The sequence below is a fragment of the Brassica rapa genome, chromosome A03 (assembly GCF_000309985.2).
Source record: "Brassica rapa cultivar Chiifu-401-42 chromosome A03, CAAS_Brap_v3.01, whole genome shotgun sequence".
NCBI classification, from domain to species: domain Eukaryota; kingdom Viridiplantae; phylum Streptophyta; class Magnoliopsida; order Brassicales; family Brassicaceae; genus Brassica; species Brassica rapa.
The window spans coordinates 12,643,968-12,666,430 of NC_024797.2; the positions used below are offsets into that span (position 1 = coordinate 12,643,968).

General features: G+C 37.3%; 4 protein-coding genes across 11 annotated transcripts; 3 read left to right on the forward strand and 1 right to left on the reverse strand.

The window, feature by feature from the left end:
* The first annotated feature begins 389 nt into the window (after nucleotides 1-389).
* LOC103858373 (cytochrome P450 711A1) lies at nucleotides 390-3,068 on the forward strand. The gene is made up of 5 exons (XM_009135720.3): nucleotides 390-842; nucleotides 1,334-1,486; nucleotides 1,555-2,326; nucleotides 2,419-2,514; nucleotides 2,589-3,068. Exons 1-5 carry the CDS (start codon nucleotides 598-600, stop codon nucleotides 2,916-2,918), a joined length of 1,596 nt encoding a protein of 531 aa, XP_009133968.1. The 5' UTR covers nucleotides 390-597; the 3' UTR covers nucleotides 2,919-3,068.
* A 221-nt stretch (nucleotides 3,069-3,289) lies between these two features.
* LOC103858374 (type III polyketide synthase C) lies at nucleotides 3,290-4,810 on the forward strand. Its single transcript, XM_009135721.3, has 2 exons — nucleotides 3,290-3,537; nucleotides 3,651-4,810. The coding sequence occupies exons 1-2, from the start codon at nucleotides 3,336-3,338 to the stop codon at nucleotides 4,625-4,627; spliced, it is 1,179 nt and encodes a 392-aa protein (XP_009133969.1). The 5' UTR covers nucleotides 3,290-3,335; the 3' UTR covers nucleotides 4,628-4,810.
* Nucleotides 4,811-5,598: 788 nt separating this feature from the next.
* On the forward strand, nucleotides 5,599-9,216 carry LOC103858375 (transcription factor UNE10). Its single transcript, XM_009135722.3, has 6 exons — nucleotides 5,599-6,867; nucleotides 6,944-7,412; nucleotides 7,509-7,604; nucleotides 7,792-7,857; nucleotides 8,382-8,768; nucleotides 8,844-9,216. The coding sequence occupies exons 1-6, from the start codon at nucleotides 6,782-6,784 to the stop codon at nucleotides 8,925-8,927; spliced, it is 1,188 nt and encodes a 395-aa protein (XP_009133970.2). The 5' UTR covers nucleotides 5,599-6,781; the 3' UTR covers nucleotides 8,928-9,216.
* A 1,897-nt stretch (nucleotides 9,217-11,113) lies between these two features.
* LOC103858376 lies at nucleotides 11,114-18,710 on the reverse strand. 8 transcript variants are annotated; one of them, XM_018657702.2, is made up of 18 exons: nucleotides 17,155-18,710; nucleotides 16,593-17,057; nucleotides 16,394-16,504; nucleotides 14,919-16,321; nucleotides 14,552-14,888; nucleotides 14,363-14,479; nucleotides 14,062-14,244; nucleotides 13,922-13,984; nucleotides 13,456-13,527; nucleotides 13,112-13,363; nucleotides 12,891-13,010; nucleotides 12,620-12,679; nucleotides 12,469-12,509; nucleotides 12,275-12,352; nucleotides 12,113-12,197; nucleotides 11,872-12,017; nucleotides 11,598-11,773; nucleotides 11,114-11,494 (listed from the first exon to the last, which is right to left on the reverse strand). In XM_018657702.2, the coding sequence occupies exons 1-16, from the start codon at nucleotides 17,983-17,985 to the stop codon at nucleotides 11,892-11,894; spliced, it is 4,344 nt and encodes a 1,447-aa protein (XP_018513218.1). In that variant the 5' UTR covers nucleotides 17,986-18,710; the 3' UTR covers nucleotides 11,114-11,494; nucleotides 11,598-11,773; nucleotides 11,872-11,891. The 8 variants fall into 8 exon arrangements, with proteins under 8 accessions (XP_018513218.1, XP_009133971.1, XP_033143422.1 ...); XM_009135723.3 differs by having other exon boundaries at nucleotides 14,552-16,315; XM_033287531.1 differs by having other exon boundaries at nucleotides 14,552-16,321.
* Between the last annotated feature and the right edge of the window lie 3,753 nt (nucleotides 18,711-22,463).

The window sequence follows — 22,463 nt, forward strand, 5'->3', positions numbered from 1 at the left end:
TATAGAAAATTATGTATGTCTGCATTTTTTTTTAAATAACGAACATTCGGTTTTATTGGTATTACCAAATCCAAATAACATTTTTTATTTCGGCTAGATTCGGTTTTTTTTTTTTTTTTGATTAACCTGGGGGTATCCCAGGTCCATGGAGAGGCCCAGACTAATCCCCAAGGGGAGGTGCAGTCCACGGATAGACCCTCTCTCCGGGTATTTAAATGGGCCCTAAAGCATGAGCCCATATCCGTGTTGGGTGACCAGGATAATTGTGACTTAGTTTCGCGCAGCAGGTGGATCGAACCTGAAACATGTTGGTGTCTCAGCCCCGTCTCCTTACCACTCGACCACAATCACCCGGTCAAATACCCTTCATTACAAACACTCAGTTGTAGAGATGATAATTTGACAAATAATTTCAAAACATTTTGTCTTTTGCAAAATAGTTTCCAGCTATTCTAATGGTGGGATAGTGGAATGAATGTAGAACCAACTTTTCAAAAAGCACATCAAATACTATAAAAGTATAAATTAGTGAACCACCCACCAGAACCAGCAGACATTAAAAAGAAAAATATAGAGAGAACTTTAGAGGTTAGAGAGATGAAGACGCAACATTTATGGTGGGATGTTCTTAATCTATTCTTGGTACAAAACAAAGCTGTTGTTCCATTCTTGAGTTTTATAGCGGTTGTGGTTATTGTCCTCTACTTGTACCGACCTTCCTGGTCCGTACTCAATGTCCCCGGTCCAACCGCTATGCCTCTTGTTGGCCACTTGCCCATGCTGGCTAAGTACGGCCCTGACGTCTTCTCCGTTCTTGCCAAGCACTATGGCCCTATCTTCAGGTCCACTTCCCTCTCTCCCTCTCTCTTGATTCATAGTTGTTATGGGTGTTTTTTCCCCTAAACTGAGACCATAGTGGTTTGTAATTCTTTTCTGTGATATAATGTAATTTTGGGATATTTGGATTTTTGTTCAGTTTGATTTACAATAAAAACTACTTAATCATTTTAAATAATTAAACAATTAATGTTATATGTATTAATATGATACCATTTATTTTACAACATGTATAGTCAAACAATATACAGTTCTAGTAAATTTTAGCTTATTCAGTTCAGTTTGGTTCAGCTGCAATAAAATCGCCTTTTTCAGTATCTCTATGCTGTAAAATTGTAAAACGAAACAAATATAATTCAGTTTGAGTTCAGTTTAAACATTTTTGTTTAGAGTCAATTCGGTTTGGTTTGTATTACAATCTCCTATGGCTGTTGTTAGGCATTTATGAAACTAATGAAAGGGTATCTATTAAAAAATAAATTTATCGAAAATACAGATTTCAGATGGGGAGGCAACCATTGATAGTAGTTGCAGAAGCAGAGCTTTGCAGAGAAGTAGGGATAAAAAAGTTCAAAGATATTCCGAACAGAAGTATTCCTTCTCCAATCTCAGCCTCTCCTCTTCACCAGAAAGGTCTCTTCTTCACCAGGTATACGCTTCTTGATTAGAACCAACTCTTCTTCGATAACTATTAATGATTCATGGATCTTTTGACAGGGACAAGAGATGGTCTAAGATGAGAAACACCATCTTATCTCTCTACCAGCCTTCACATTTGACAAGTCTTATCCCAACAATGCAAAATTTCATCACTCGTGCTACTCATAACCTTGACTCTGAACCAGAAGATGTCGTAATCTCCAATCTCTTCCTCAAGCTAACCACAGACATCATCGGACAAGCTGCTTTTGGAGTGGATTTCGGCCTCTCGGGTAAAAAAACAATTAAAGAAGATTCAGCAGATAGCAGCAACAATGTAGAGGTTACTGATTTCATAAACCAGCATGTGTACTCCACAACACAGCTCAAGATGGATTTGTCTGGCTCAGTCTCCATCATCTTAGGCCTACTGATTCCTATCTTACAAGAGCCGTTCAGGCAGATTTTGAAGAGAATACCTGGAACTATGGACTGGAGAGTGGAGAAGGCTAACACGAGACTTAGTGGACAACTCAATGAGATTGTGTCAAAGCGAGCCAAGGAGAGAGATACTGACTCGAAAGATTTCTTGTCATTGATTTTGAAGGCTAGAGAGTTGGACTCTTTTGCCAAGAGCATCTTTACCCCTGATTATATTAGCGCTGTGACTTATGAGCATCTTCTTGCTGGCTCTGCTACCACCGCTTTCACCTTATCCTCTGTTCTCTACTTAGTATCTGGTCATCTTGAAGTTGAGAAACATCTGCTTCAAGAGATTGACGAGTTTGGAGGACGTGATCTGATCCCAACTTCCCATGATTTAAAATACAAGTTTCCATACCTTGATCAGGTGCTTTTTTCTACAAAAAAACCTGGAAAGTTGATTTTATTAGGAATTTTGAATGGATGTTTTTTTTTTTTTTTGCTTTTCCTTCTTTGTAGGTCATCAAAGAGGCTATGAGATTCTACATGGTTTCCCCATTGGTTGCAAGGGAAACAGCAAAAGAAGTGGAGATAGGAGGTTACCTACTTCCCAAGGTATCAACTCAAAACCCTTTTTTTTTTTTTTTAGTTTCCATTCACAAAAACTTACCTTGTTATTGTTGTTTTAGGGGACATGGGTTTGGTTGGCACTAGGAGTTCTAGCAAAGGACCCCAAAAACTTTCCTGATCCAGAAAAGTTCAAGCCGGAGAGATTTTATCCTAATGGAGAAGAGGAGAAACTTAGACATCCATATGCTTTCATCCCGTTTGGCATTGGTCCACGAGCCTGTGTTGGACAAAGATTTGCCCTGCAAGAGATCAAACTCACCTTGTTGCATCTCTACCGCAATTACATTTTTAGACATTCTCCAGATATGGAGAAACCACTGCAGCTTGATTATGGTGTAATCCTCAGCTTCAAGAATGGTGTTAAGCTCAGAGCCATCAAAAGATTCTAATTCTATAATACTGAGAGCAGCATGATGAAATAAATGTGAAAAACCGAATTTTTATATTTAAAATTCATCAAAAACTCCAATGTAGTTTCAGAGGAAAAATATATATATATAACATACACAGACAACAACAAGCTGTTGAAACTTTTCTAAGGCAATTGATATGAATCTAAGAATGTCTGTCACTTCATCACTCAATCTCAGCTGTACAAAAAGTGCGTCCTAGAGGAGTTTCGTTTGTGAAATTTGAAGCATCATTCAAAGTGTATTCTTGATTTTATTTAGGGTTTTTGTCTGTGTTTGTTACAAACACACCATCCACATTTTCTACTAACCCGTTTTTCTTCTTCTATTTAACTTTCCACAGTCCATAAATTAAAAGTTCACTAATTCTTTGTGTTGTGAAACCTGACAAAAATCATGTTGGCCACCGGAAGGGTAGCAAAGCAAAAGGAAATAGCCCAAAGTACAAGACGTGTTGCCAATCAAGGAAAGGCAACTGTGCTTGCTCTCGGTAAGGCCTTCCCCAGCAATGTAGTCTCTCAAGAGAATCTCGTGGAGGAGTATCTCCGTGAAATAAAATGCGATGACCCCTCTATCAAAGAGAAGCTGCAACACTTGTGTAACATTCATCATTTTTTTTAATTTCCCTCTACTTTCTTTTTCAACCTTTTACGTCCGCCCTTGTATGGATATATAGTAAGCATAATATGTGATATGGCTTGGTGGTGTTAGGTAAAACCACAACTGTGAAGACACGCTACACCGTCATGTCTAGCGAGACGATGCAAAAATACCCTGAGCTAGCAACCGAAGGTTCCCCAACCATCAAACAGAGGCTTGAGATCGCAAACGAGGCGGTTGTGCAGATGGCATATGAAGCGAGCTTGGCTTGCATCAAGGAATGGGGAAGGGGAGTGGAAGATATCACTCATCTTGTCTATGTTTCCTCCAGTGAGTTCCGTTTGCCCGGGGGTGACCTTTACCTCTCGGCACAACTGGGACTGAGCAACGAGGTGCAGAGGGTGATGTTTTATTTTCTGGGATGCTACGGAGGTGTGAGTGGGATGCGCGTGGCCAAGGACATTGCTGAGAACAACCCAGGGAGCCGGGTGCTGCTCACCACCTCCGAGACTATGGTTCTGGGGTTCCGTCCCCCCAACAAAGCTCGCCCTTACGACTTAGTCGGGGCTGCTCTCTTTGGAGACGGAGCAGCTGCCCTGATCATCGGAGCAGACCCTACAGAGTCAGAAAGTCCCTTCATGGAGCTTCACTATGCGCTGCAGCAGTTCCTACCAGGAACGCAGGGGGTGATTGATGGGCGGTTGTCTGAGGAGGGCATAAGCTTCAAGCTAGGAAGAGAACTACCTCAGAAAATCGAAGACAACATAGAGGAGTTCTGCAAGAAGCTGGTGGCAAAGGCTGGCTCTGGTTCATTGGAGTTGAATGACCTGTTCTGGGCCGTTCATCCCGGTGGACCGGCCATCCTGAACGGGCTAGAGACGAAACTGAAGCTGAAACCAGAGAAGTTGGAATGCAGCAGACAGGCGTTGGTGGATTATGGGAACGCAAGCAGCAACACCATCTTCTACATAATGGACAAAGTAAGAGGTGAGCTTGAGAAGAAAGGCAGAGGTGGAGAAGAGTGGGGTCTGGGTTTAGCCTTCGGACCGGGAATTACATTCGAGGGATTTCTCATGAGGAGCCTCTAAATGTGGCTACTGGCTATGGACGCGATATATGTGATTAACTAGAAGTAAGAACAAATAAATAAAACAGTCTCTTTTGCTTTCAAGTAAATCTTTGTAATATTATTTAAGAAATCAATTTATCATGAGTGACTTTAATTGTTATGACCAAAAAATATATTTGAAAGTACATTTACGATTATAACATTGAGAAGTCTATATGAAACGATGAAGTCTTCTGAAAAAGTATGCTTCTGAATTTAATCTTATAACTAGTTTATAAAATTGTGAAAATTTATTTTGATAATAATTAAAAGTATGTAAATATAAATAACTATAAATCATTTAAATTATTTTGTAAATTTGAATATTTGAAGTAGATGAAATGAAGTAGGTAGAAAAATAAAGATGGTATATCATATTTGTCTATTTGTTAGAGTTAGTTAACACATGTTCAAGTAATGTTTGTATTTTATTTTTAAAATTTTAAATATATTACTTTGACATATTTTCAAAAAAAAAAATATTACTTTGACATATAAGTGTAAATTGTGTATCTAGTAAGCACTGACATATAAGTGTAAATTGTGTATCTAGTAAGCACTTTAAAGGTTGATTTTATGTTTAGTGTGCAAGTTATTGTTATCTAGCTAGTTCAAATATTTAATTTTAAAGTATGGGGATATAAAATTTGTTAAAGAAATCTTCCAACAAGTTCAAATTAGTAAAAAGCAATATCTCCTTATATAATATAGATTCTAAACATTTATGATATCTTGATGTGAATGAATGGAAATATAGTAAGTTTAGGGTTAGTGGATTTCTTAAAGAAAATCTGCCAAATCAAAAAGTATTTACTTAACCGTAAATTTTATCTTCAGTTTAAATATAACCGAAAATAATCAATAAGTTCTAACCAAACAATAATTTACTTAAAATTAATGGTGTAGATTACTTCATGTGAAGTCTACTTGTGTATATTTCTATGAGTAAGTAGACTTCGTGATCCGTGAAGTCTTTTACCCCAAAAACTTTAACATAATTAAGATTTATATAAAAAGATTTACGCATTTTCTCTTTCTAAAATGCTGCAACAACAATATAATATTTTTTTCTTTAACTCTCTAATCTATTTAAAATTGAAGACACCAAACTTTGTATCAATTGCTTATGATCTATTTGTCTCATCTTTTTCTTACAATTTTTATCGTTTTTACAAATTTTTCATTACGCGGTTTTCATATCCTCCTCCTAGGAAGTAGATCTATAGATTTTACATGAGTATTTTTTGTGTGTTAGATTTGAACAAAACTATAAATTCGACTTAATGTGATTGTTTCACAGGCTTCTTCAGAAAGTCACCTAATCCTAAACTCTAAAATCAAATAATTGAACTAAGTATCAGTAAACCCTTCACTACAACATAAAATCACCTTTTAAAGTGTTTAATGTATACACAATTGAACACTTATACATTAAATTAACATTTCAAAAGATATTTAATATATAATCCAAATCTAATCCTGAAAATACAATATTAACTTTTTATTACAGGATTCGTAATTTTTTTATATTGACAATATTTAATTTGTTTTCCACTAAATTATTTTCCAACTTTTATAATTTAAAAATAAAATTAAGGTCATAAATATATTTCTTCTCAGAAATTTCCTAAAGAAATTTTCTCACAAGATTCATTGTTTCGTGTAGATTTTTAAGGGTATAATCGTCAAAACACTAGATCATTAATCTCAAACACTAAACCCTTGGATAAATCCTAAACCTAAAAGATTGAGGGTTTACTCAAGAGTTCATGGTAGTATTTAGGATTTAGGGTTTAGTGTTTTGTTGACGATGTCAAAAATATTAAAAAGTAATTTGGCAGATATTACTATTTTTTATTTTTTTACTTCTTTATTTTAAAAACATAATATAACTTAGCAAATTCTTATTATTTTGTTTCTTTAAAAAAAAATATGGAATGTGAAAAAAACAAAGGGGTAAACACAAGAAAATTTCCTATATATATGGTTAACTAGTCAAGTATATGTCCCCACTCCTCCATTGCTACAAAAAGTTTACATAACAAAAAAGAAACATTATAAGAAAGAGAACATCTCAACAACATAATATCCCCTAAATTTGATAATAGCAATATATACACAAGTCAGCTTCAGGATGAGCCAGCGTGTTCCAAACTACCACATCGATGATACCCCGGCGCCGGCCACCGTCCGCTCCACTAATGCTGCAGATATCCCCATGTATGTACCATTTTATCAGTATATTATTGGCCTCAATATGTAATAATTAACCATAGTCTATCTATGTCTTGTGCAGGCTAGACTATGGGGTAGCCGAGCTGACGTGGGAGAACGGGCAACTAGGGTTGCACGGCGTATGTCCACCGCGGGTGCCTGCTCCGTCAAAATACTCCACTGGCGCCGGTGGAACGTTGGAGTCAATAGTGGACCAAGCTACTCGCTTCCCTAACCCTAAGCCCACCGATGAGCTCGTCCCATCGTTCCACCACCGCTATTCCAGGGTCGGCATGGACGCGCTTGTCCCCGAGCAGCAGAGCCAGCCCGCCACCGGCGTGGGCTCGTGTAGCGATGGTCATCCCATGAATGGTGGGAAACGATCCAGAGTGGCGCCCGAGTGGAGCGCGAGCGGGAGCCAGCGCCTGACCATTGACACCTACGGCTTCACCTCAACATCGCTGGATGATAACTCCAGCTCCGGCGGGAAGCCTTTCACCAAAACCACCAACATCGATGATCATGACTCCGTCTGCCACAGCCGCCCACAGGCAATTAGTTTCTCATTTTATTATTATAACTTATTCCTTCTAATTAATTTATTATATATCACTTAAAAAATATTTTTGAATTACAACGCTATATAGGTGGAGGAAGAAGAAGAAGAGAAGCACACGGGAGGAAAATCATCAGCTTCAACTAAGAGAAGCAGAGCCGCTGCTATTCACAACCAATCCGAACGTGTAATTCATTCACTCCTTCAACCCTTTATTACTCGTATTTGTTTATTTATTTTGAGAGGAAAAATTATATTGTTATTCGTGGACTAGTGTTTCATAGTTAATGATTTCTTTGTATAGGAATGAAATTTCAGAGTTAATATTCATTAATTAAACACTGGTGATCGTCTTTTGATTGGTTTTATTGCAGAAGAGGAGAGATAAGATCAATCAAAGGATGAAGACGTTGCAGAAACTAGTTCCCAATTCCAGCAAGGTACCTCATTTTACATGCATCATAAACTGTCGTTAAATTATTATTTTCTCTTCTTTTGGTCAACTGCTAAATCAAGTTTATATGAGTATACGTGCGTAATAATATACAATAATAAAAAAATACTATCAATAAAGTAGGTACGAAAATACCTAGAGGGGATAAGAAGGGTGGTAGACCAAAGGAAAATGAATGTATATAAAGAAATGGACCTCATACGGTGATTTTACTCCACACACTTATGATCGATCTCTCTTATTTGTTTGGCCCAGAAAAACTGATTTTACATCTCTTTACGACTTTGTCCGGCCAATTGGTCCATTCATATGCCCTTAATTACTATATGCCACCTTTTGGCTGTCAATCAAAATTCAACCAATACAATCAATTAACACAATCTACGTTACATATGTATAGTGTACTATTATTATTGTAGACATGTGTTCATCGATCATCCCTTGAGTTGGTTTGGTTAAATAATACATCAAAAGGAGTGAATGGTTTGATAAGTTACAATTTGGAACCAGACGGATAAAGCGTCCATGTTGGATGAAGTGATAGAGTACTTGAAGCAACTCCAAGCACAAGTGTGCATGATGAGCAGAATGAACATGCCCTCCATGATGCTTCCCATGGCCATGCAGCAGCAACAACAACAACTTCAACTAAATCTCATGTCCAGTTCCATGGGCTTAGGGCTTCGCATGGGGATGCCCGGTCTAGGTCTTGTCGACCTTAGTTCTATGAACCGAGCTGCTACTGCAACGGCTCCTAATATCCATGCCAACATGATGCAGAACCCATTCGTGCCCATGACTTCTACATCATGGGATGCCTCCTCTTCCACTGACCCTCGATTTCAGTCTCCTCTTATCCCCGATCCTATGTCAGCCTTTCTTGCATGCTCCTCGCAGGTTATACAACTTTTGTTTTATATAAAACTTTTATACTTCATTTTTGTTTAAATTTAATGAAGCATTGACATGCAGCCAACGACGATGGAAGCATATAGTAGGATGGCTGCGTTATATCAGCAAATGCAGCAACAACTTCCTCCTTCAAATCCAAAATGATATATTATTTCGACCTTACGTCTACATATGTGTAATACATATTGACAATAAATGCATATTCCATTGTATTTTAATTTGTATGTATATGCTACACATGACTATGATTTACCTTTCAAAGCCCCTAAAAAGGATCAGGTTGTATCTGAATATCATCCGAGATTCGAATTTGTAACCTCACTCTAGACCCATAAGCGACGCGCTACTTCTTTTTTGATAAGTGGTGGTTTCAGTATCCTTACAGTTAGGGTTGGATATTTTATCCGTTAAATTTGATTCGATTTATTATTTATTTCGATTCGATCCGAAAAATTCGGATATCCGTAAGTCTCCGAAGCAAATCAAATATTAAAAAATCGATATCCGTTAAAACCGAAACAAATCACAAATACTAAAAAAAAATTAGAGATGAATATTCGATATGCTCCAACTTTTGTACAAATAGATGTATATCTACGATTAAATATATATTTTTAAATGTATAATCTTATATAACTATTTAACATATAAATCTTTATACAAAACTACATTTTTATAAAAACATTTTTATGAGAAAAAAATATTAATTTTAAAATTTGATAAAACATATAGTTTCATTATTTTTTACTTATTTTTATCATGTAAAAGATATTTCTAAAAAAATAATTTGATATATTTTTTTTAAACTTGTATTGAAATATTCATAAATATCAAAAAAGTTTCCGGATATCCAGAAAACTGAATATATGTATTTTTACGAAGCAAAACAAATCGAAAACTAAAATATGAAGTAAATCATAAATACTAAAAAATATAGTACTATTCGATCCGTTCCCGGCCCTACTTACAGTATTTAAAATCCTTCGGTTTTACGAATTAATTATGACACCACGAATAAGTATAAAAACCAAATGGAAGGAAACACAAGGGCATATGCTTTGTCTGCAAAATTCCACAATAATTTGATGATAATATTTGTATTTGTAAAGGTGTTGTAAATGATTGGGTGTCAACAGGTCAACTTGTCCCAGACTATAACCACACGTTTGTAAACGAAATCTAATTATTAATAAGCAAAAGTGACTTCAAATTCAAATAAATGTGAAGTAGTTTTTTCTCTGTTTTATATTAAGCGTCGTTGTAAACAAATTTTTTCGTAATAAAATAAGTGTCGTTTTTGACTTTCAGCAAAATTTATTAATTTTTTTTAACAATTTGTTTTTTATTGGTTGAAATATAATTAAGTGTATACATAATTATATTTTTATATAGAAAATCTAAAAAATAATAATCAATCAATCGTCATTACGACAAACCCCTAGATCCACCTGTCATTTTACTATTGAACAGCTGTTCTGAAATTTTATTTTATTTATTCCAAAAAGAGTTGAATCAAATCAGCTAACAGCAAAGGTCAACACCAGTTGGTTTGATAGTTATGTATGTTATTATATACTCCCAAAATATACGAATCGCCCCAACTAAACGGTGGTTGTGACTTGCGACGCGATGTTAATCAAAAGGAGTGAAGGGACAGGCATTTGGATCCATTTACAAATAAATCTGAAATGTTTATATGAAATATGTAATGGGTGAGATAAAACATTTACTATATACTTGATCCATTATCACCTATTATTAAAATCTAAACAACTATAACGTTTTAATAACCAGTGTATTGTATATTTTTTTTAATTTGTATGCAAGGTCGTCGATTTGAATCATTGCCACAAACAAATAAATAAATTTAGCTGTCCTGATTCGAGAACATTAGATATGTGACATGTGTGGTAGCTATAAAACAATGAATCGCAGGAAGATAAATTCAAAAGACGATTCCTTTCAGTCTTTCACACCGACAACTGATGAGAAATCACTATTGAAACAGAATTGGTCAGAGTAGCAGCTCATTGCCCTACCTTACGTTAGGGGGAATTTTCTTGACGGGCCCGAAATAGGCTGCCTTAAAGCCCATTATCAGTTCTATAAAGCTCACATCAGAGATTCAGTTTGAACAGTGGCTCTAGGCTAGGTTGATTGGTCCTCCCATCTCTTGCTCATTCTGCATAATGTAAATCAGAAGAAGACAATCAAAGAGCAGAGGCTTCCACAGCCCTAAACCCAAGACCTCCTTCGGGTTCCCAGTGGAGTTCCCGTTTGTCATGATTGCGATGATTTTTCTCATTTTTTCTTTTCTTTGAGTTGTGAAATGAGAAGCACAACAAAGTGTATTCAATTATCTCCTTATTTGTTTTGGCAAAAGAAGGAACAAAAGGAACATGGCCATCATACATATAGACATAGGCTTCGATTCACCCCAATAGTATCAGTGGGTATCAAATGAAGAAACGGTCGCCACAATTAACAATTTCATGTTGAGAGACATAGGCTTGACCATACCTCGATATCACTAGTTTCTAAAATTGCGACATCATCCCTCAGATCAGAGCCGTGATTCAACCATCCTCCCAAAGCTTCCCCCCTCCCGCTCAGGCGTGTTGTCGGTCTGTCCCAGTCTTCAAACATTTATACGGCTCTTTTGCTTCAACCAGTGCATTTTCTTACTTGGTTGGTTAGGCTACTGACCAAGCCTATGCTTCAAACGACCAACCACAGATAAGTTGAGTCATCAAACTACACTCGTACAATAAATATTACAAACACCATGAGAGAATTCGACTACTATCCACTTACCACGTAGTTTTCGTACATCAACAACACAATGTAAGCAAATCTGGAGGCCTATCTTCAATAACAATTTGGACTCGTGTAAGTAAGCTTCCCAGCCTCGAATCCGCAATTAACCAAGGCAGTTGCGATCATCGCCATTATCAATCAGCATTTTGCAACTTCCAGACATTGTACACCACCTTTATTTTGAACAAAAAGAAACTGAGGTTCAATCAGCAGAGTAGCGAACTACTTTAGATGAAATGCAACAAGATAAGTTCTGTGAAGCAAAACGTACATAAAACACCATGTCGATTCCTATGCTGAAATGATACTTGGGATGATTTTTGGAAGTAACTTGTATAGCTGTTTTTCGCACGAATCACTAGAACTAGTAATGCATGTGAGCTCATTCTCCAAAACAGAGTACGCTTCAGAAAATGCCTGCAAAATAAATCATCACAAAAATTTTCCATAGTCCTATATGTTTTAGATTAAAAAAAAAAGCATTGATAAAATGTAAATATGATCCAATTTACCTTAATACATTGATGTATACGGAAGCAATTTCTCCCGACATTATTTGTTGGAAAAAGAGGGTCATCGATGTGTATCGGATCAATACTATGAGCAGATAATCAACAAACGTGTGAATAACAGAACGTGTACAAGTTGGTATTTCACAGAGCCGCGATGTTTACCTATGACCCCTCTCCCGATTCCTATAGATACCACTTCCTTGCACTGAGACACGCATCTGCCGAGGATCAAAAACATTACTGCAAAACAAATTTATAAAAAAAAAACTAGACCAGTTATCGTCACACTCCTTCTTGAGCTATATCTATAACTGTAATTAACAGATTTATAAGGAGAAGCAGTAATTTTGACTGACCCAAAAAAGTAAAGAAAATCCATTAGAAGCCGCCCAATGTTCTGCAAAAATACTTATTTTCAATTAGTAATAACTGCATGAGTGTAACAAGGAAACCTGAACAAATATAGATACTTGTGTTACAGAATAAGCAAACAATAAAACTAAGTACTTGGTTGATAGAGCGCCCCAGATGATGCTCATGCTGAAGAAAACGTGTAATCAGTAAGACCTGCAGTAATCATATAATCAACGATTCGTAAACAGATATCTGAAAACATGTTTAGAGCATGGATTAATAAGAAGGTGACTGGTGCATTGGTTGGTACTAATCAAATTTGACAAACACCAACTACCAGGATCCGCATTACATATACAGAGACTGACCACCTGAAACCCAAAAGAAAGGAGAGTTTTACTTAATGTAAAGGAATACGGCTCACCAGGCAATAAGAGCTTAATCCACCGGAGTATGATTGATCCAGGGTACGATCAGCCAAAAACTGCTTTAACACCAAAGCAAGTGGTGTGGCAGCTGGAAATTGCTCTGTCAGATCTTTCACCTGCAGAAACGAACATTTTAGGAAACATAAGCCCAAAGAAAGAAAAAAGGTTACAGAGATACATACACAAGAAGAAGTATAATGTAAGAAAAAACAAACACCAATTGTGTGGTTTGAAGACCCGTATGCGATGGCGTTTTGAAACTGATGTCAAGACGGACACATTTTGCATTTGCCATGTTTCCAGCCTTTGTCGGTAAAGAGTTTGCTGCTGCAGAGTCTTCAAATCCAACCATATCAGTGTTACTATTGCTGTCTTGGTCAACGGTGATACAGTCCGGGCCATCTTTTGGTGACTGTATACTGCATACCAGATCACAAGGGACTTCCACAACAAGCATAATAATTGGTATCTGCGCATGCATTAACGAATTATATAAGAGAAAGCATGATGAGAGTACCTAACGACTGTGAAAAATAAAAACACTAATAAATGAGAGATTACTGCTGTATTTTCAACCGCCTTCAGAGAGTCAGTTTTTACCCACTCTTGATTAGCGAGATACCTGGCTGCATGCTGAATAGCAAAACAAGATATCAAAGATAATTGAACAGGAAAATGTAACCAGTGAACTGTCAGATATAGGTACTCTTATTTAACAAACAGAGTAACTTCAAATAAAAAATTAAATATAGAGAAGAGAGTAGGCTCAAGCATGATTCAACAAATCAAGTATTTTACAAGGCTTCCGCTATACTAAAGCAATCCCAGTTCCCTAATATGCAACACGACATGAGAACCAGCATACTTAAGAAAGATGGGTCCATATATGAAAATAATTAGACTAGCCCCTAAAACAAACATAAAAGCACAAATATGATCACAAAAATAAAGCAACTTTAAAAGTTAAAATTTAAAAACATAATCATGATTGTTAACTGGTGCAACATGACTTCCACAGTAAGCATACCTGAAGGCATGTCTCCTTTATACCATTGCGACCCTCCAAAATTCCTGCCTCTTTGATAGGTTCCTGAGACGGGTATTATGTATAAGATACTTCCAGTTCAATAAGTAATACATAAGATGAATAATATTAAGTTTTCTCACCAAGTTTCTCACTGGAGGAAGACAAACCACAAGGTCCACATCACTCGAAGGGAGGGCCAAACCAGTTGCAGATGAGCCAAATATGTTCGTCCTAGACCTGGGCCACAGAACTTGGAGAGATCTGGTAACCCGCTTGATTGCCCAATTGATATAAGGTTTGCGGGACATATTCTCTGCAGCAACCTTTATGAGCAGTATATGACAAAGGATTCGAATAATTGCCAACCCAGGTAATATAAATATAAACTTCAAAGACGTTCATATACTGAAGTAAATGAAGGGAAAAAAGTATTGTGATTACCTGCTTGCAGAAAGAATCTATCTCGTCATTCAGACGACCGTGTATCAATGATTGAGATTCCCCTTGCGTTGGACAGTTCAATAACTCGGGTGGTTGCAAAGGGAAGGCCACATCAGGCTGTAAAATAGCATTTTAAAGGATGGACGCATCTTAGAAAGAGTAGACATAGAGGTCGACGATGTTACTTACATGCTCCTGGTCTCGGCCTAGTTGCGACATTGCAATTAAGTGATCTTGAAGGAGGGCCCCAGGTAGAGGTTGAATGATTGGCCTGACTGCAAGGCTTTTGTTCCTCCAGGGTAAAACAACCTCGGCTCCACAAGGTTCTTCCCAGTTTACACCGTCATGAAACCAGCCTCTCATACCCCAATGTCTTGGGCTTGAACTTCCAGACCTCACAGTTGGAAAACCTCGCCGTGCTCTGGAGTTGCTCACAGGTGAAGGTGGTGGTGGACGAGGAGCACGTGGAACACATAGTACTACAGGTGATGGTGGTCGCTTTATACGAGGATGCTCGCGCCTTGTAGGTGGAACATTTGGGCTTATGGTATCATAACTACGCTTGTATTCAGATTTCGACATATTTGGGATGATGATAGGCCGCAAAATCGGATAAGGAAACGAGTCTCCAGAATTTCCTTCAACATCCCCAGATAAACTAGTCAAAGTTCCAGAGACCTCCTCTTCACCTGCAGCAGCTTCACTTGTTGTTGGGGGAGCTTGCAGTACTTTAGTAGATATCTCATTACCTGGCACAACATAACCAAGAGGCTGGTTTGCCGGGCCTAAGGGATCAAAAGGGGAACAGAAGGATGCCGAAGTTGGAGAAGCTAGTCCATTTGCGCTGTAAGAAGACGAAAACGCAACCATGTCATCAACCGACCTCTTCATTTCAGCTTCATGCCAAGCCCAAGAGCTATCATCAGAACTAAGGGACGGAGGGCGAGAAAAGCCAGTCCCTAGATGTTCAGAAGGATTCCAATACATCACTCCACCACCGAAATATTGATTATAGTCTACTCCAGAAACAGTGTGCATCTCAAAATCTTCCTCCAACATCCAATTATTCTCGCATTCATTCCCTAGCTCGGGCTTATTTTTCTGTTCAGGAATGTCCACAAGAATTCCAGAATCATAATTGCAAGTGAATGCTGTTGTCAAGCCGCAATTGCTATGAACCATGGGAGGCCAATCTAGACTCATGGGCATGGGTCGAGGAAGAACTTGTTTGTGGGTACCTTCAATAGAAGGATTCCTAGCATGATGAACAGTTGACACAAAAGGTTGGCGTACATATGCATGCAAATTGTGACCAACATCAAGGTGCAGTCTATCAGTGGCAGTTGGAAGGTGAGAATTAAGATGTGGAAAGTACATGGGTGCTATAGCAGGCCACTCATAAGAAACAAATTCTGAACTGCTGGAGGCAATACCATAGCCTGCTGCTTCTCTTCTCTGATGGTGGATCCGCTGGGATTCCCCTTCCTCCAGAGTAGTTCTGGATCGTCCATTAGATGATGACAATATGTCTTTACGTTCACCTGGACAGCAAGACTTTTGAGAGTTCACGTTATCACAGCTTGAAGTACCGGCAGAATCTGTAGAAGTCAAAACTGATGAAATCACACACGTTCCAGCTTTTCCGTTCAATTCTTCCTCTCCAGAATTCTCACATTTAACTGCATCATTCCCAGATGCACCTTCCCTTGAACCATTCCTATCACAGATAACTCCAATACTCTTAGCATCTATATGCTCCTGAGGAAGCTGATTGGCAGAAGTACGATTTGATTCACATTCGGGAGCTTTTTCGATGGCTGAACTATTCAATACGGACTCATTCACTACCCTGGTGTTTTCCAAACTTGTACACTTTTTATTCTTATTCTTATTCTTGTCTCTCCTTTTCTTTTTAGCTCTTCCTTTGTCGGCAACCAATCCTGGGACAGCTTCCTGATACTATATATATATAATCAGTTTCAAAACCGAGTTCTAGTTAAGCCAAAATATGAGGAAATAAAAATAATTCACCATATTTGCTGCAGAGGCCTTAGAACAATTGATCATTGTTGATGATGTAGGAGCTTTCTTGCATTCTACCGCATCTTTGTTTTTGTGAGATTCCAACTTAGCTTGATCTTTCTGGCGATAACTTCAAAGATCAAATTCAAGTTCCCAGACGACTGCTACGAAAATAAAATAATCTATGGATGGAACAGAAAATATGTACCTTGGCGGACAAATTTATGTTTCTATCCGATTTAGCCTCAGGGGTTGGCTTTTTCATATTCCCGGGCTTTCCTTTGTGTTTACGGCTGGTTGAACCAGAACTCTGCTTGGAAGACGAACTTTTGGAACACTTTGGAGTATTTTCTTCAAGAAGCTCACGTTTAACAGAATCAACCGAGATTACCATAAGAAAACCCCGCAGTTTTCTTAATATACAATCAACCAAGGTTGGGAGAGAAGCCAATGAGCTGAAGAATACACTTTGTACTGAAAGTAAGCCATTTTGACATAAGACGAGTAATGAAGCAAATTCTTGAAGCACGTATAAGGCACTTAGATTACTGGCAATGGCATTAGGTCTCCTTGATTCCAAAAGCATGTCAGAAGGGCATTCCCTTGCACCAAAACTGAAGAGCCACATTTCTCCCTCGGATGCTTGATTTGCTTCTCTAAGAATCTCATATATCTGAGTTTCGCAGTGACAAGAGAAATTTAGATAAAACCAACAACAGTCATCAATCAATCATTAATATATATATACAAGTTCCAAAAGACAGACATACCACAGACTTTGCCGACTTGGCGAGCAAGCAGGTCCAGATTTTCTTGTGTGTGGCGGCCTCCAGATTCTGCCACCAGTCAACACATGCTTTAGTCCTCCAGTAAGCATTAGCAGCCGCAGCAGCAGCGTTCAATTTCTCTCTGAGTTTCATTCCTCTTTTCTTCCCATTGGAGGTGTTCAACCAAGCTAATCTCAAGCTTACCTCTAACCTATTAGCGATGAAGGCTTCCATGGTATAATATCCCTTGGCTTTGAGCCACTCCAGCTCAACCCAATCGGAGGAGCCGAGATCAGTCTCTTCCCCTCTCAAAAATGAGCCACTGGATAAAGCGTCCATAGTCTCCACGAAGTGATCCACGTTCGCAAGAAGCTCCTCGGCCATGACGACGGAGTCGAGGGAGCAAGAGCAATCCTCCCCTTGTTTCGAACCGAAGAGACGAGTGGAGTCGAAGAGGGAACGCTCGGAGGCGTTGGAGAGGGCAACGCGGGAGATCAATCCACGAGACTTCTTGAAGCAGAGACTGGGAAGGTCGAGGGAAGGGAGGTCTGGGAGGATGATGAAGGAGCCGTGGCCCTTGGTGCGGATATAGCCGAGCATCTGGAGCAGAATTTTGACGAACTTGGGATCCACGAAGGTGAGGTGAGAGAGGCGCTGGTGGACGCTCAGAGAAGAGAACCATCGGAGGATCGCTGACCTAGGATTATTAGCTATTGAGGAGGAGGAGGAAGAAGAATTGGAGTGGTAGAGGGCGATGTGAGATGTGAGGGAATCGATAAGTTGATTCTGGGCCATGGAAGAGGAGAATTTGGAAGAGAGATGGCGTTTTTCCATCTTCTGTTAGTGATCCGACGAACCTAACCAAATCAAATGTGTGTCAAAGCGACTTCCTCGCTCGCCGGAACCACCACGAACGGCAGATACCACTTCAACGGGTCTTACCTTCCTCTTCCACATTATTAATGGGCCTTCTAAATTCTGGCCCATTGTAAGTTCGTCCGGGTTTTTCTTCTTCCATGTATTTTCTCATATGCACAAAGAAAATTCATTTCAAAAAAATATATGAATAAAATACTTGGCTTACAAGAGATCTTCCACAGTCAAGAATATATCTTATAGGATGGTTCAGGGTGTTGCAATCAGAGATGAATCCTTATAAGATATGCATAATTGTCAGCTATAATATTGTCCATGTAATGTTTTTCATAATTTGTAATAGTATAATTAACCAGACAAAAAATAAACCAAAATAATTGTAACCAAACTAATTCTATTCACTAGGGATAATACAATATTTGAATACAAAAAATCATCTTCATAACTCATTTACTAATGCCCGCCAGCTTTACAAGCATGGTCCCTATCAGCAACATCAACAAGTTCAGATATCTTTCTGGTACCGAGTATTTACACTAATATGGATTATCTCTTCTGGAGAAAGAACAACATTTTCAAACCATAATTAGAAAGAGATACTTATTCCTGGATAATCTGGTATATTTGAAAGGCCCGAAATGACAAACTCTTTACGAGGATAGACAAGAATCTATTGGAACTAGTTCATTATATAGAGAGTGAGTGTCATGCCTGGTTCAATGCAAACGAGATGGTGCCATCAATTCCACAAGATCATAGTATTGAGAATCCCAAAGTCTTAACTTTATGTAATATATGCTTGATAGATGGGTCATGAACATCCACAATGAGTTTGGATGGACAGCTTGGAAAAGGTTCAACTTATGGGGACATAAATTTTCTACGATGAAAATCTGCCTTACATTCAGAAGACATACTTTTTTTTTTTTTTTTTTTTTTTTTTATTATTATATATCATACGGATCTTGGCCTAACGGGCCGCCGTAAGGATCTTCAGGTTGCATAATGTCAACTTGTTGGTTGTCATCGTCTGTATCATCATGTTCCGCCTCAAATTGCGTCAGCATTTCGGCGATAAGTTTCTTCATTTTTTCTTTTCTTGATGATTTCTGGGAAGAGGAAGAGGTTGTTGAACTTGTTGGACTTGATGTTGGTCTTTTTTGTGGACTTGGATTTGTTTGGGATATTTGGGTTGGGTTGAGAAGAGGTATAGATTTGGATATAGTTTGGATTGCTGTTTTGGCTTGATTTGTAATTTGGAAATATTTTTGGATACCTGCAAGGGAACATCTGTCAAGGTTATATTTTTCCCACCATTTGACTCTGAATTCCCGGAGGAGAGAATAAGGCATGTCTTGGAGAGCGATAGCAAGGGTAAAATGCCATGAACATATCCATGGGATGCCCATGTCAATATGAAACCAGATTTTGTTTAGAGGCCCAACTGGTTGATCAAATACGTGTTTCTTGTAGAATGGGTAGGAGGTCTTGAGTACTTGGTCAGGGTAGATCGGATCTGCTGGTCCGTACCAATACCACCATTCGTTGAACCATCCCGGTATCGTCTTTGTGCAGTTTTGATCAAAACTGAAGAACCAAGAGTGGTCATAGGGTCTGAGTAAAAAGGCTCGGAAAAAGGCATTTTTGTAATCGGTATAGGTGTAGCCGTCGATATGATAGCCTGGGGTAGAAAAAGGTTTTGTTGTATGATGATGTATAAAACCAAGGTCTTGGGTAGAACAAATTCGTAGGAATTTGCAGGTTGAATAGTTGATGAGGTTTGGGTTCGTCTTGTCTTTGTAATGGGTGATTTCTATAGACTTAGAGTCTACTAGAATATACTCATAAAAGGATTGGTTTTTGGTTATGTTATCTGTTGGCCAGGGACTGTCCTCGTAGAAGACTCGATTGATGAAGGTTTTGAGTTCGGTAAGGTTTACTGGTTTAGTGTATGGGGTCGTCATAAGGTGTTGCTTATAAGGTTTGGTGTAGTAGACTGGTTTAGTGTTTGGAGTAGTGTTTGAGGTTGTGTTTGGGGTTGCTGTAGATGATTGTGCTTCCATCTTTGATGACTTTTCAGAGACTGCTTTTGAATAAGATAGAGGAGGATATTCAGCTAATGCTGAGTAAGGGTTTGGAGTTAAAGTCCTTCCTTGGAGATGTGGTTGGTTTTTGATATAATCTGATGCTGTCATCGGCTTTTTCGTCTTCTGGTCACTCATTTTGAATATCTTGTTGTTGTTGATTATCTGTGGATTTTCCCTGCAAATATTCTCTTGTTAGAAAGTCGGATAAAGAATTTTTTTCTCCTTTAATATATTGAATATCGAAATCGAAAACGGATAATATTGCTTGCCATCTAGCAAATATTTGTTTTGATACTAGGTTTTTGACATCTTTTTGTAATATTTCTTTTGCTGATTTGCAATCTACTCTTAGTAAAAACTTTTTGTTGATTAAGTCGTCTTGGAATTTTGAGATACAATTAACAATTGAGAGAACTTCTTTCTTTACTGTTGAATAATGCTTTTGTGGTCGTAACCAGACTCCTGAATGGAATCGAACTATAGATTCTTGTTTTGATTGTGGTAATTTTTGCTTAAGAATTCCTCCATAACCTATTTCTGAAGCATCAGTTTCAACTATCATGTCAGCTTCAGGATTTGGTATGGAAAGGCATGGAAGAGTTTTAACCTTTTGCTTAACTTGTTTGACTAAAAGGGTATGTTGATTAGTCCATGGTTTTGGATTCTTTTGTAACCGTTGAAATAATGGTTGAATTGTTTTCCTAAGATTGGGTAAGAAGTCTGAAACATAGTTTAGACATCCTAAAAATCTTTGTAATTGGGTTTTTTTCTTAACTCGTCAGGAAATTTATCTGCGAATTCAATTGATCTTGAAATAGGTGTGATTGTTCCTTGATATATATTATGTCCTAAAAATCTTATTTTTGTTTGGAATAAAGAAATTTTCTTTGCTGATATAACTAATCCATGTTTTTTTACTATACTGAGGAATGTGTTTAAGTGACTAATGTGTTGGTCTATTGTAGTGGAGTATACTAACACGTCATCTATGTAGACAATTGTAAATTTTGAATAATTATTGAATATATCATTCATTATATGTTGAAATTCAGAAGGTGCGTTTTTAAGACCAAAAGGCATTACATTCCATTCATAATGTCCGAATGGTACGGTAAATGCTGTTTTATATTTATCTTTTTCGGCAATTTGTATTTGCCAAAAGCCACTTTTCATGTCAAATTTTGAATAAATTTTTGCATTATAAAGTCGTTTTAATAAATCTCTTTTGTTAGGTATTGGATATCGTATCCATTGTAATACATCATTTAATGGTTTATAATTTATTACTAATCTTGGTATCCCACGTTCTTTTTCAGCTTGATTATTTACATAAAAGGCCGAACAGCTCCAGGGAGATTTGGATGACCTGATTAATTTTTTGTCTAATAAATCATTTATTTCCTTTTTACAGTGTTCTAATAACTCCTTATTCATTTGAATAGGTCTTGCTTTAGTTGGTATATTTCTTTCGTTAAACTCTTTTATATATGGGAGTTCAACTGTATGTTGTTTTCTTTCCCAGAAAGCGTTTGGCAATTCTGAACAGATTTGGTTTAATATATCGTTTTCAATAGCTTTTATCTTGCTTATTATGTAAGGCATCTTAAGTTGTTCTTCTATTTTTTTGTATGCTATTTCATTTTGTAGATATTGTATATGATTTTGTTTCCCTTTTATTAAATTAATTGTTTTTTGAATAGAATTTTGTTGTAAGCTTAGTATTTCTTTGGTTTTCATAGGAGATAAGAATTCAAATGATAATTTTGTTCCTACTACTTTTGTGGTTACTCCTATTTCTGTTACTTTGAATGGATATATTTGAGTAAAAAATGGAGTTCCTAATATTACTTCTTGTGTTAAGTTTTTTACTAGAATAAATTGATTTTTGAAGCAATATCCTTGGTTACATATTTTTGCACATGATAGTTTATATTGTACCTTTAAATTACTTCCGTTTGCTCCACTTAATTTTTCAGTAGTTTTTTCATAATATTTAGTTGGTATAATTCCTTCGCGAATACAGTTGTAATCAGCACCTGTATCCATTAATGCTATTATGTTTATTTTGAAATCATGTCCCACATGTAAGGTAATATTTGTATACCATTTTTGATAATTGATTTTATTAATTATTTGAATATAGTCTTCGGTAGGTCCGATTTGCTTATTTTCGTCATTTTCTAGATTTGTATTACTTGTAGATGCTTGATTTAAACTACTTGTAGATGTTGGAGTAGTATTTTTTGCTTCTATTAATGATAATCTAGCATCTGTTTGCAATTGTTTTAATTCGTGTTGATTTACTATTAATTGTAATTCTTTAATTTGCGTTTTTAATTGCTTAACTTC

Coding starts and splice junctions, on each gene's coding strand:
- LOC103858373 (XM_009135720.3), top strand. CDS start 598: ATGAAGACGCAACATTTATGGTGGGATGTTCTTAATCTATTCTTGGTA. Junction 2,327..2,418: donor AGTTTCCATACCTTGATCAG/GTGCTTTTTTCT, acceptor CCTTCTTTGTAG/GTCATCAAAGAGGCTATGAG. Junction 2,515..2,588: donor GAGGTTACCTACTTCCCAAG/GTATCAACTCAA, acceptor TTGTTGTTTTAG/GGGACATGGGTTTGGTTGGC.
- LOC103858376 (XM_033287531.1), bottom strand. CDS start 17,985: ATGGAAAAACGCCATCTCTCTTCCAAATTCTCCTCTTCCATGGCCCAG. Junction 17,058..17,154: donor CCAAGTCGGCAAAGTCTGTG/GTATGTCTGTCT, acceptor TGCGAAACTCAG/ATATATGAGATTCTTAGAGA. Junction 12,680..12,890: donor GATTAAGCTCTTATTGCCTG/GTGAGCCGTATT, acceptor TGATTACTGCAG/GTCTTACTGATTACACGTTT.
- LOC103858375 (XM_009135722.3), top strand. CDS start 6,782: ATGAGCCAGCGTGTTCCAAACTACCACATCGATGATACCCCGGCGCCG. Junction 6,868..6,943: donor AATGCTGCAGATATCCCCAT/GTATGTACCATT, acceptor TGTCTTGTGCAG/GCTAGACTATGGGGTAGCCG. Junction 7,858..8,381: donor TAGTTCCCAATTCCAGCAAG/GTACCTCATTTT, acceptor ATTTGGAACCAG/ACGGATAAAGCGTCCATGTT.
- LOC103858374 (XM_009135721.3), top strand. CDS start 3,336: ATGTTGGCCACCGGAAGGGTAGCAAAGCAAAAGGAAATAGCCCAAAGT. Junction 3,538..3,650: donor AGAGAAGCTGCAACACTTGT/GTAACATTCATC, acceptor TGGTGGTGTTAG/GTAAAACCACAACTGTGAAG.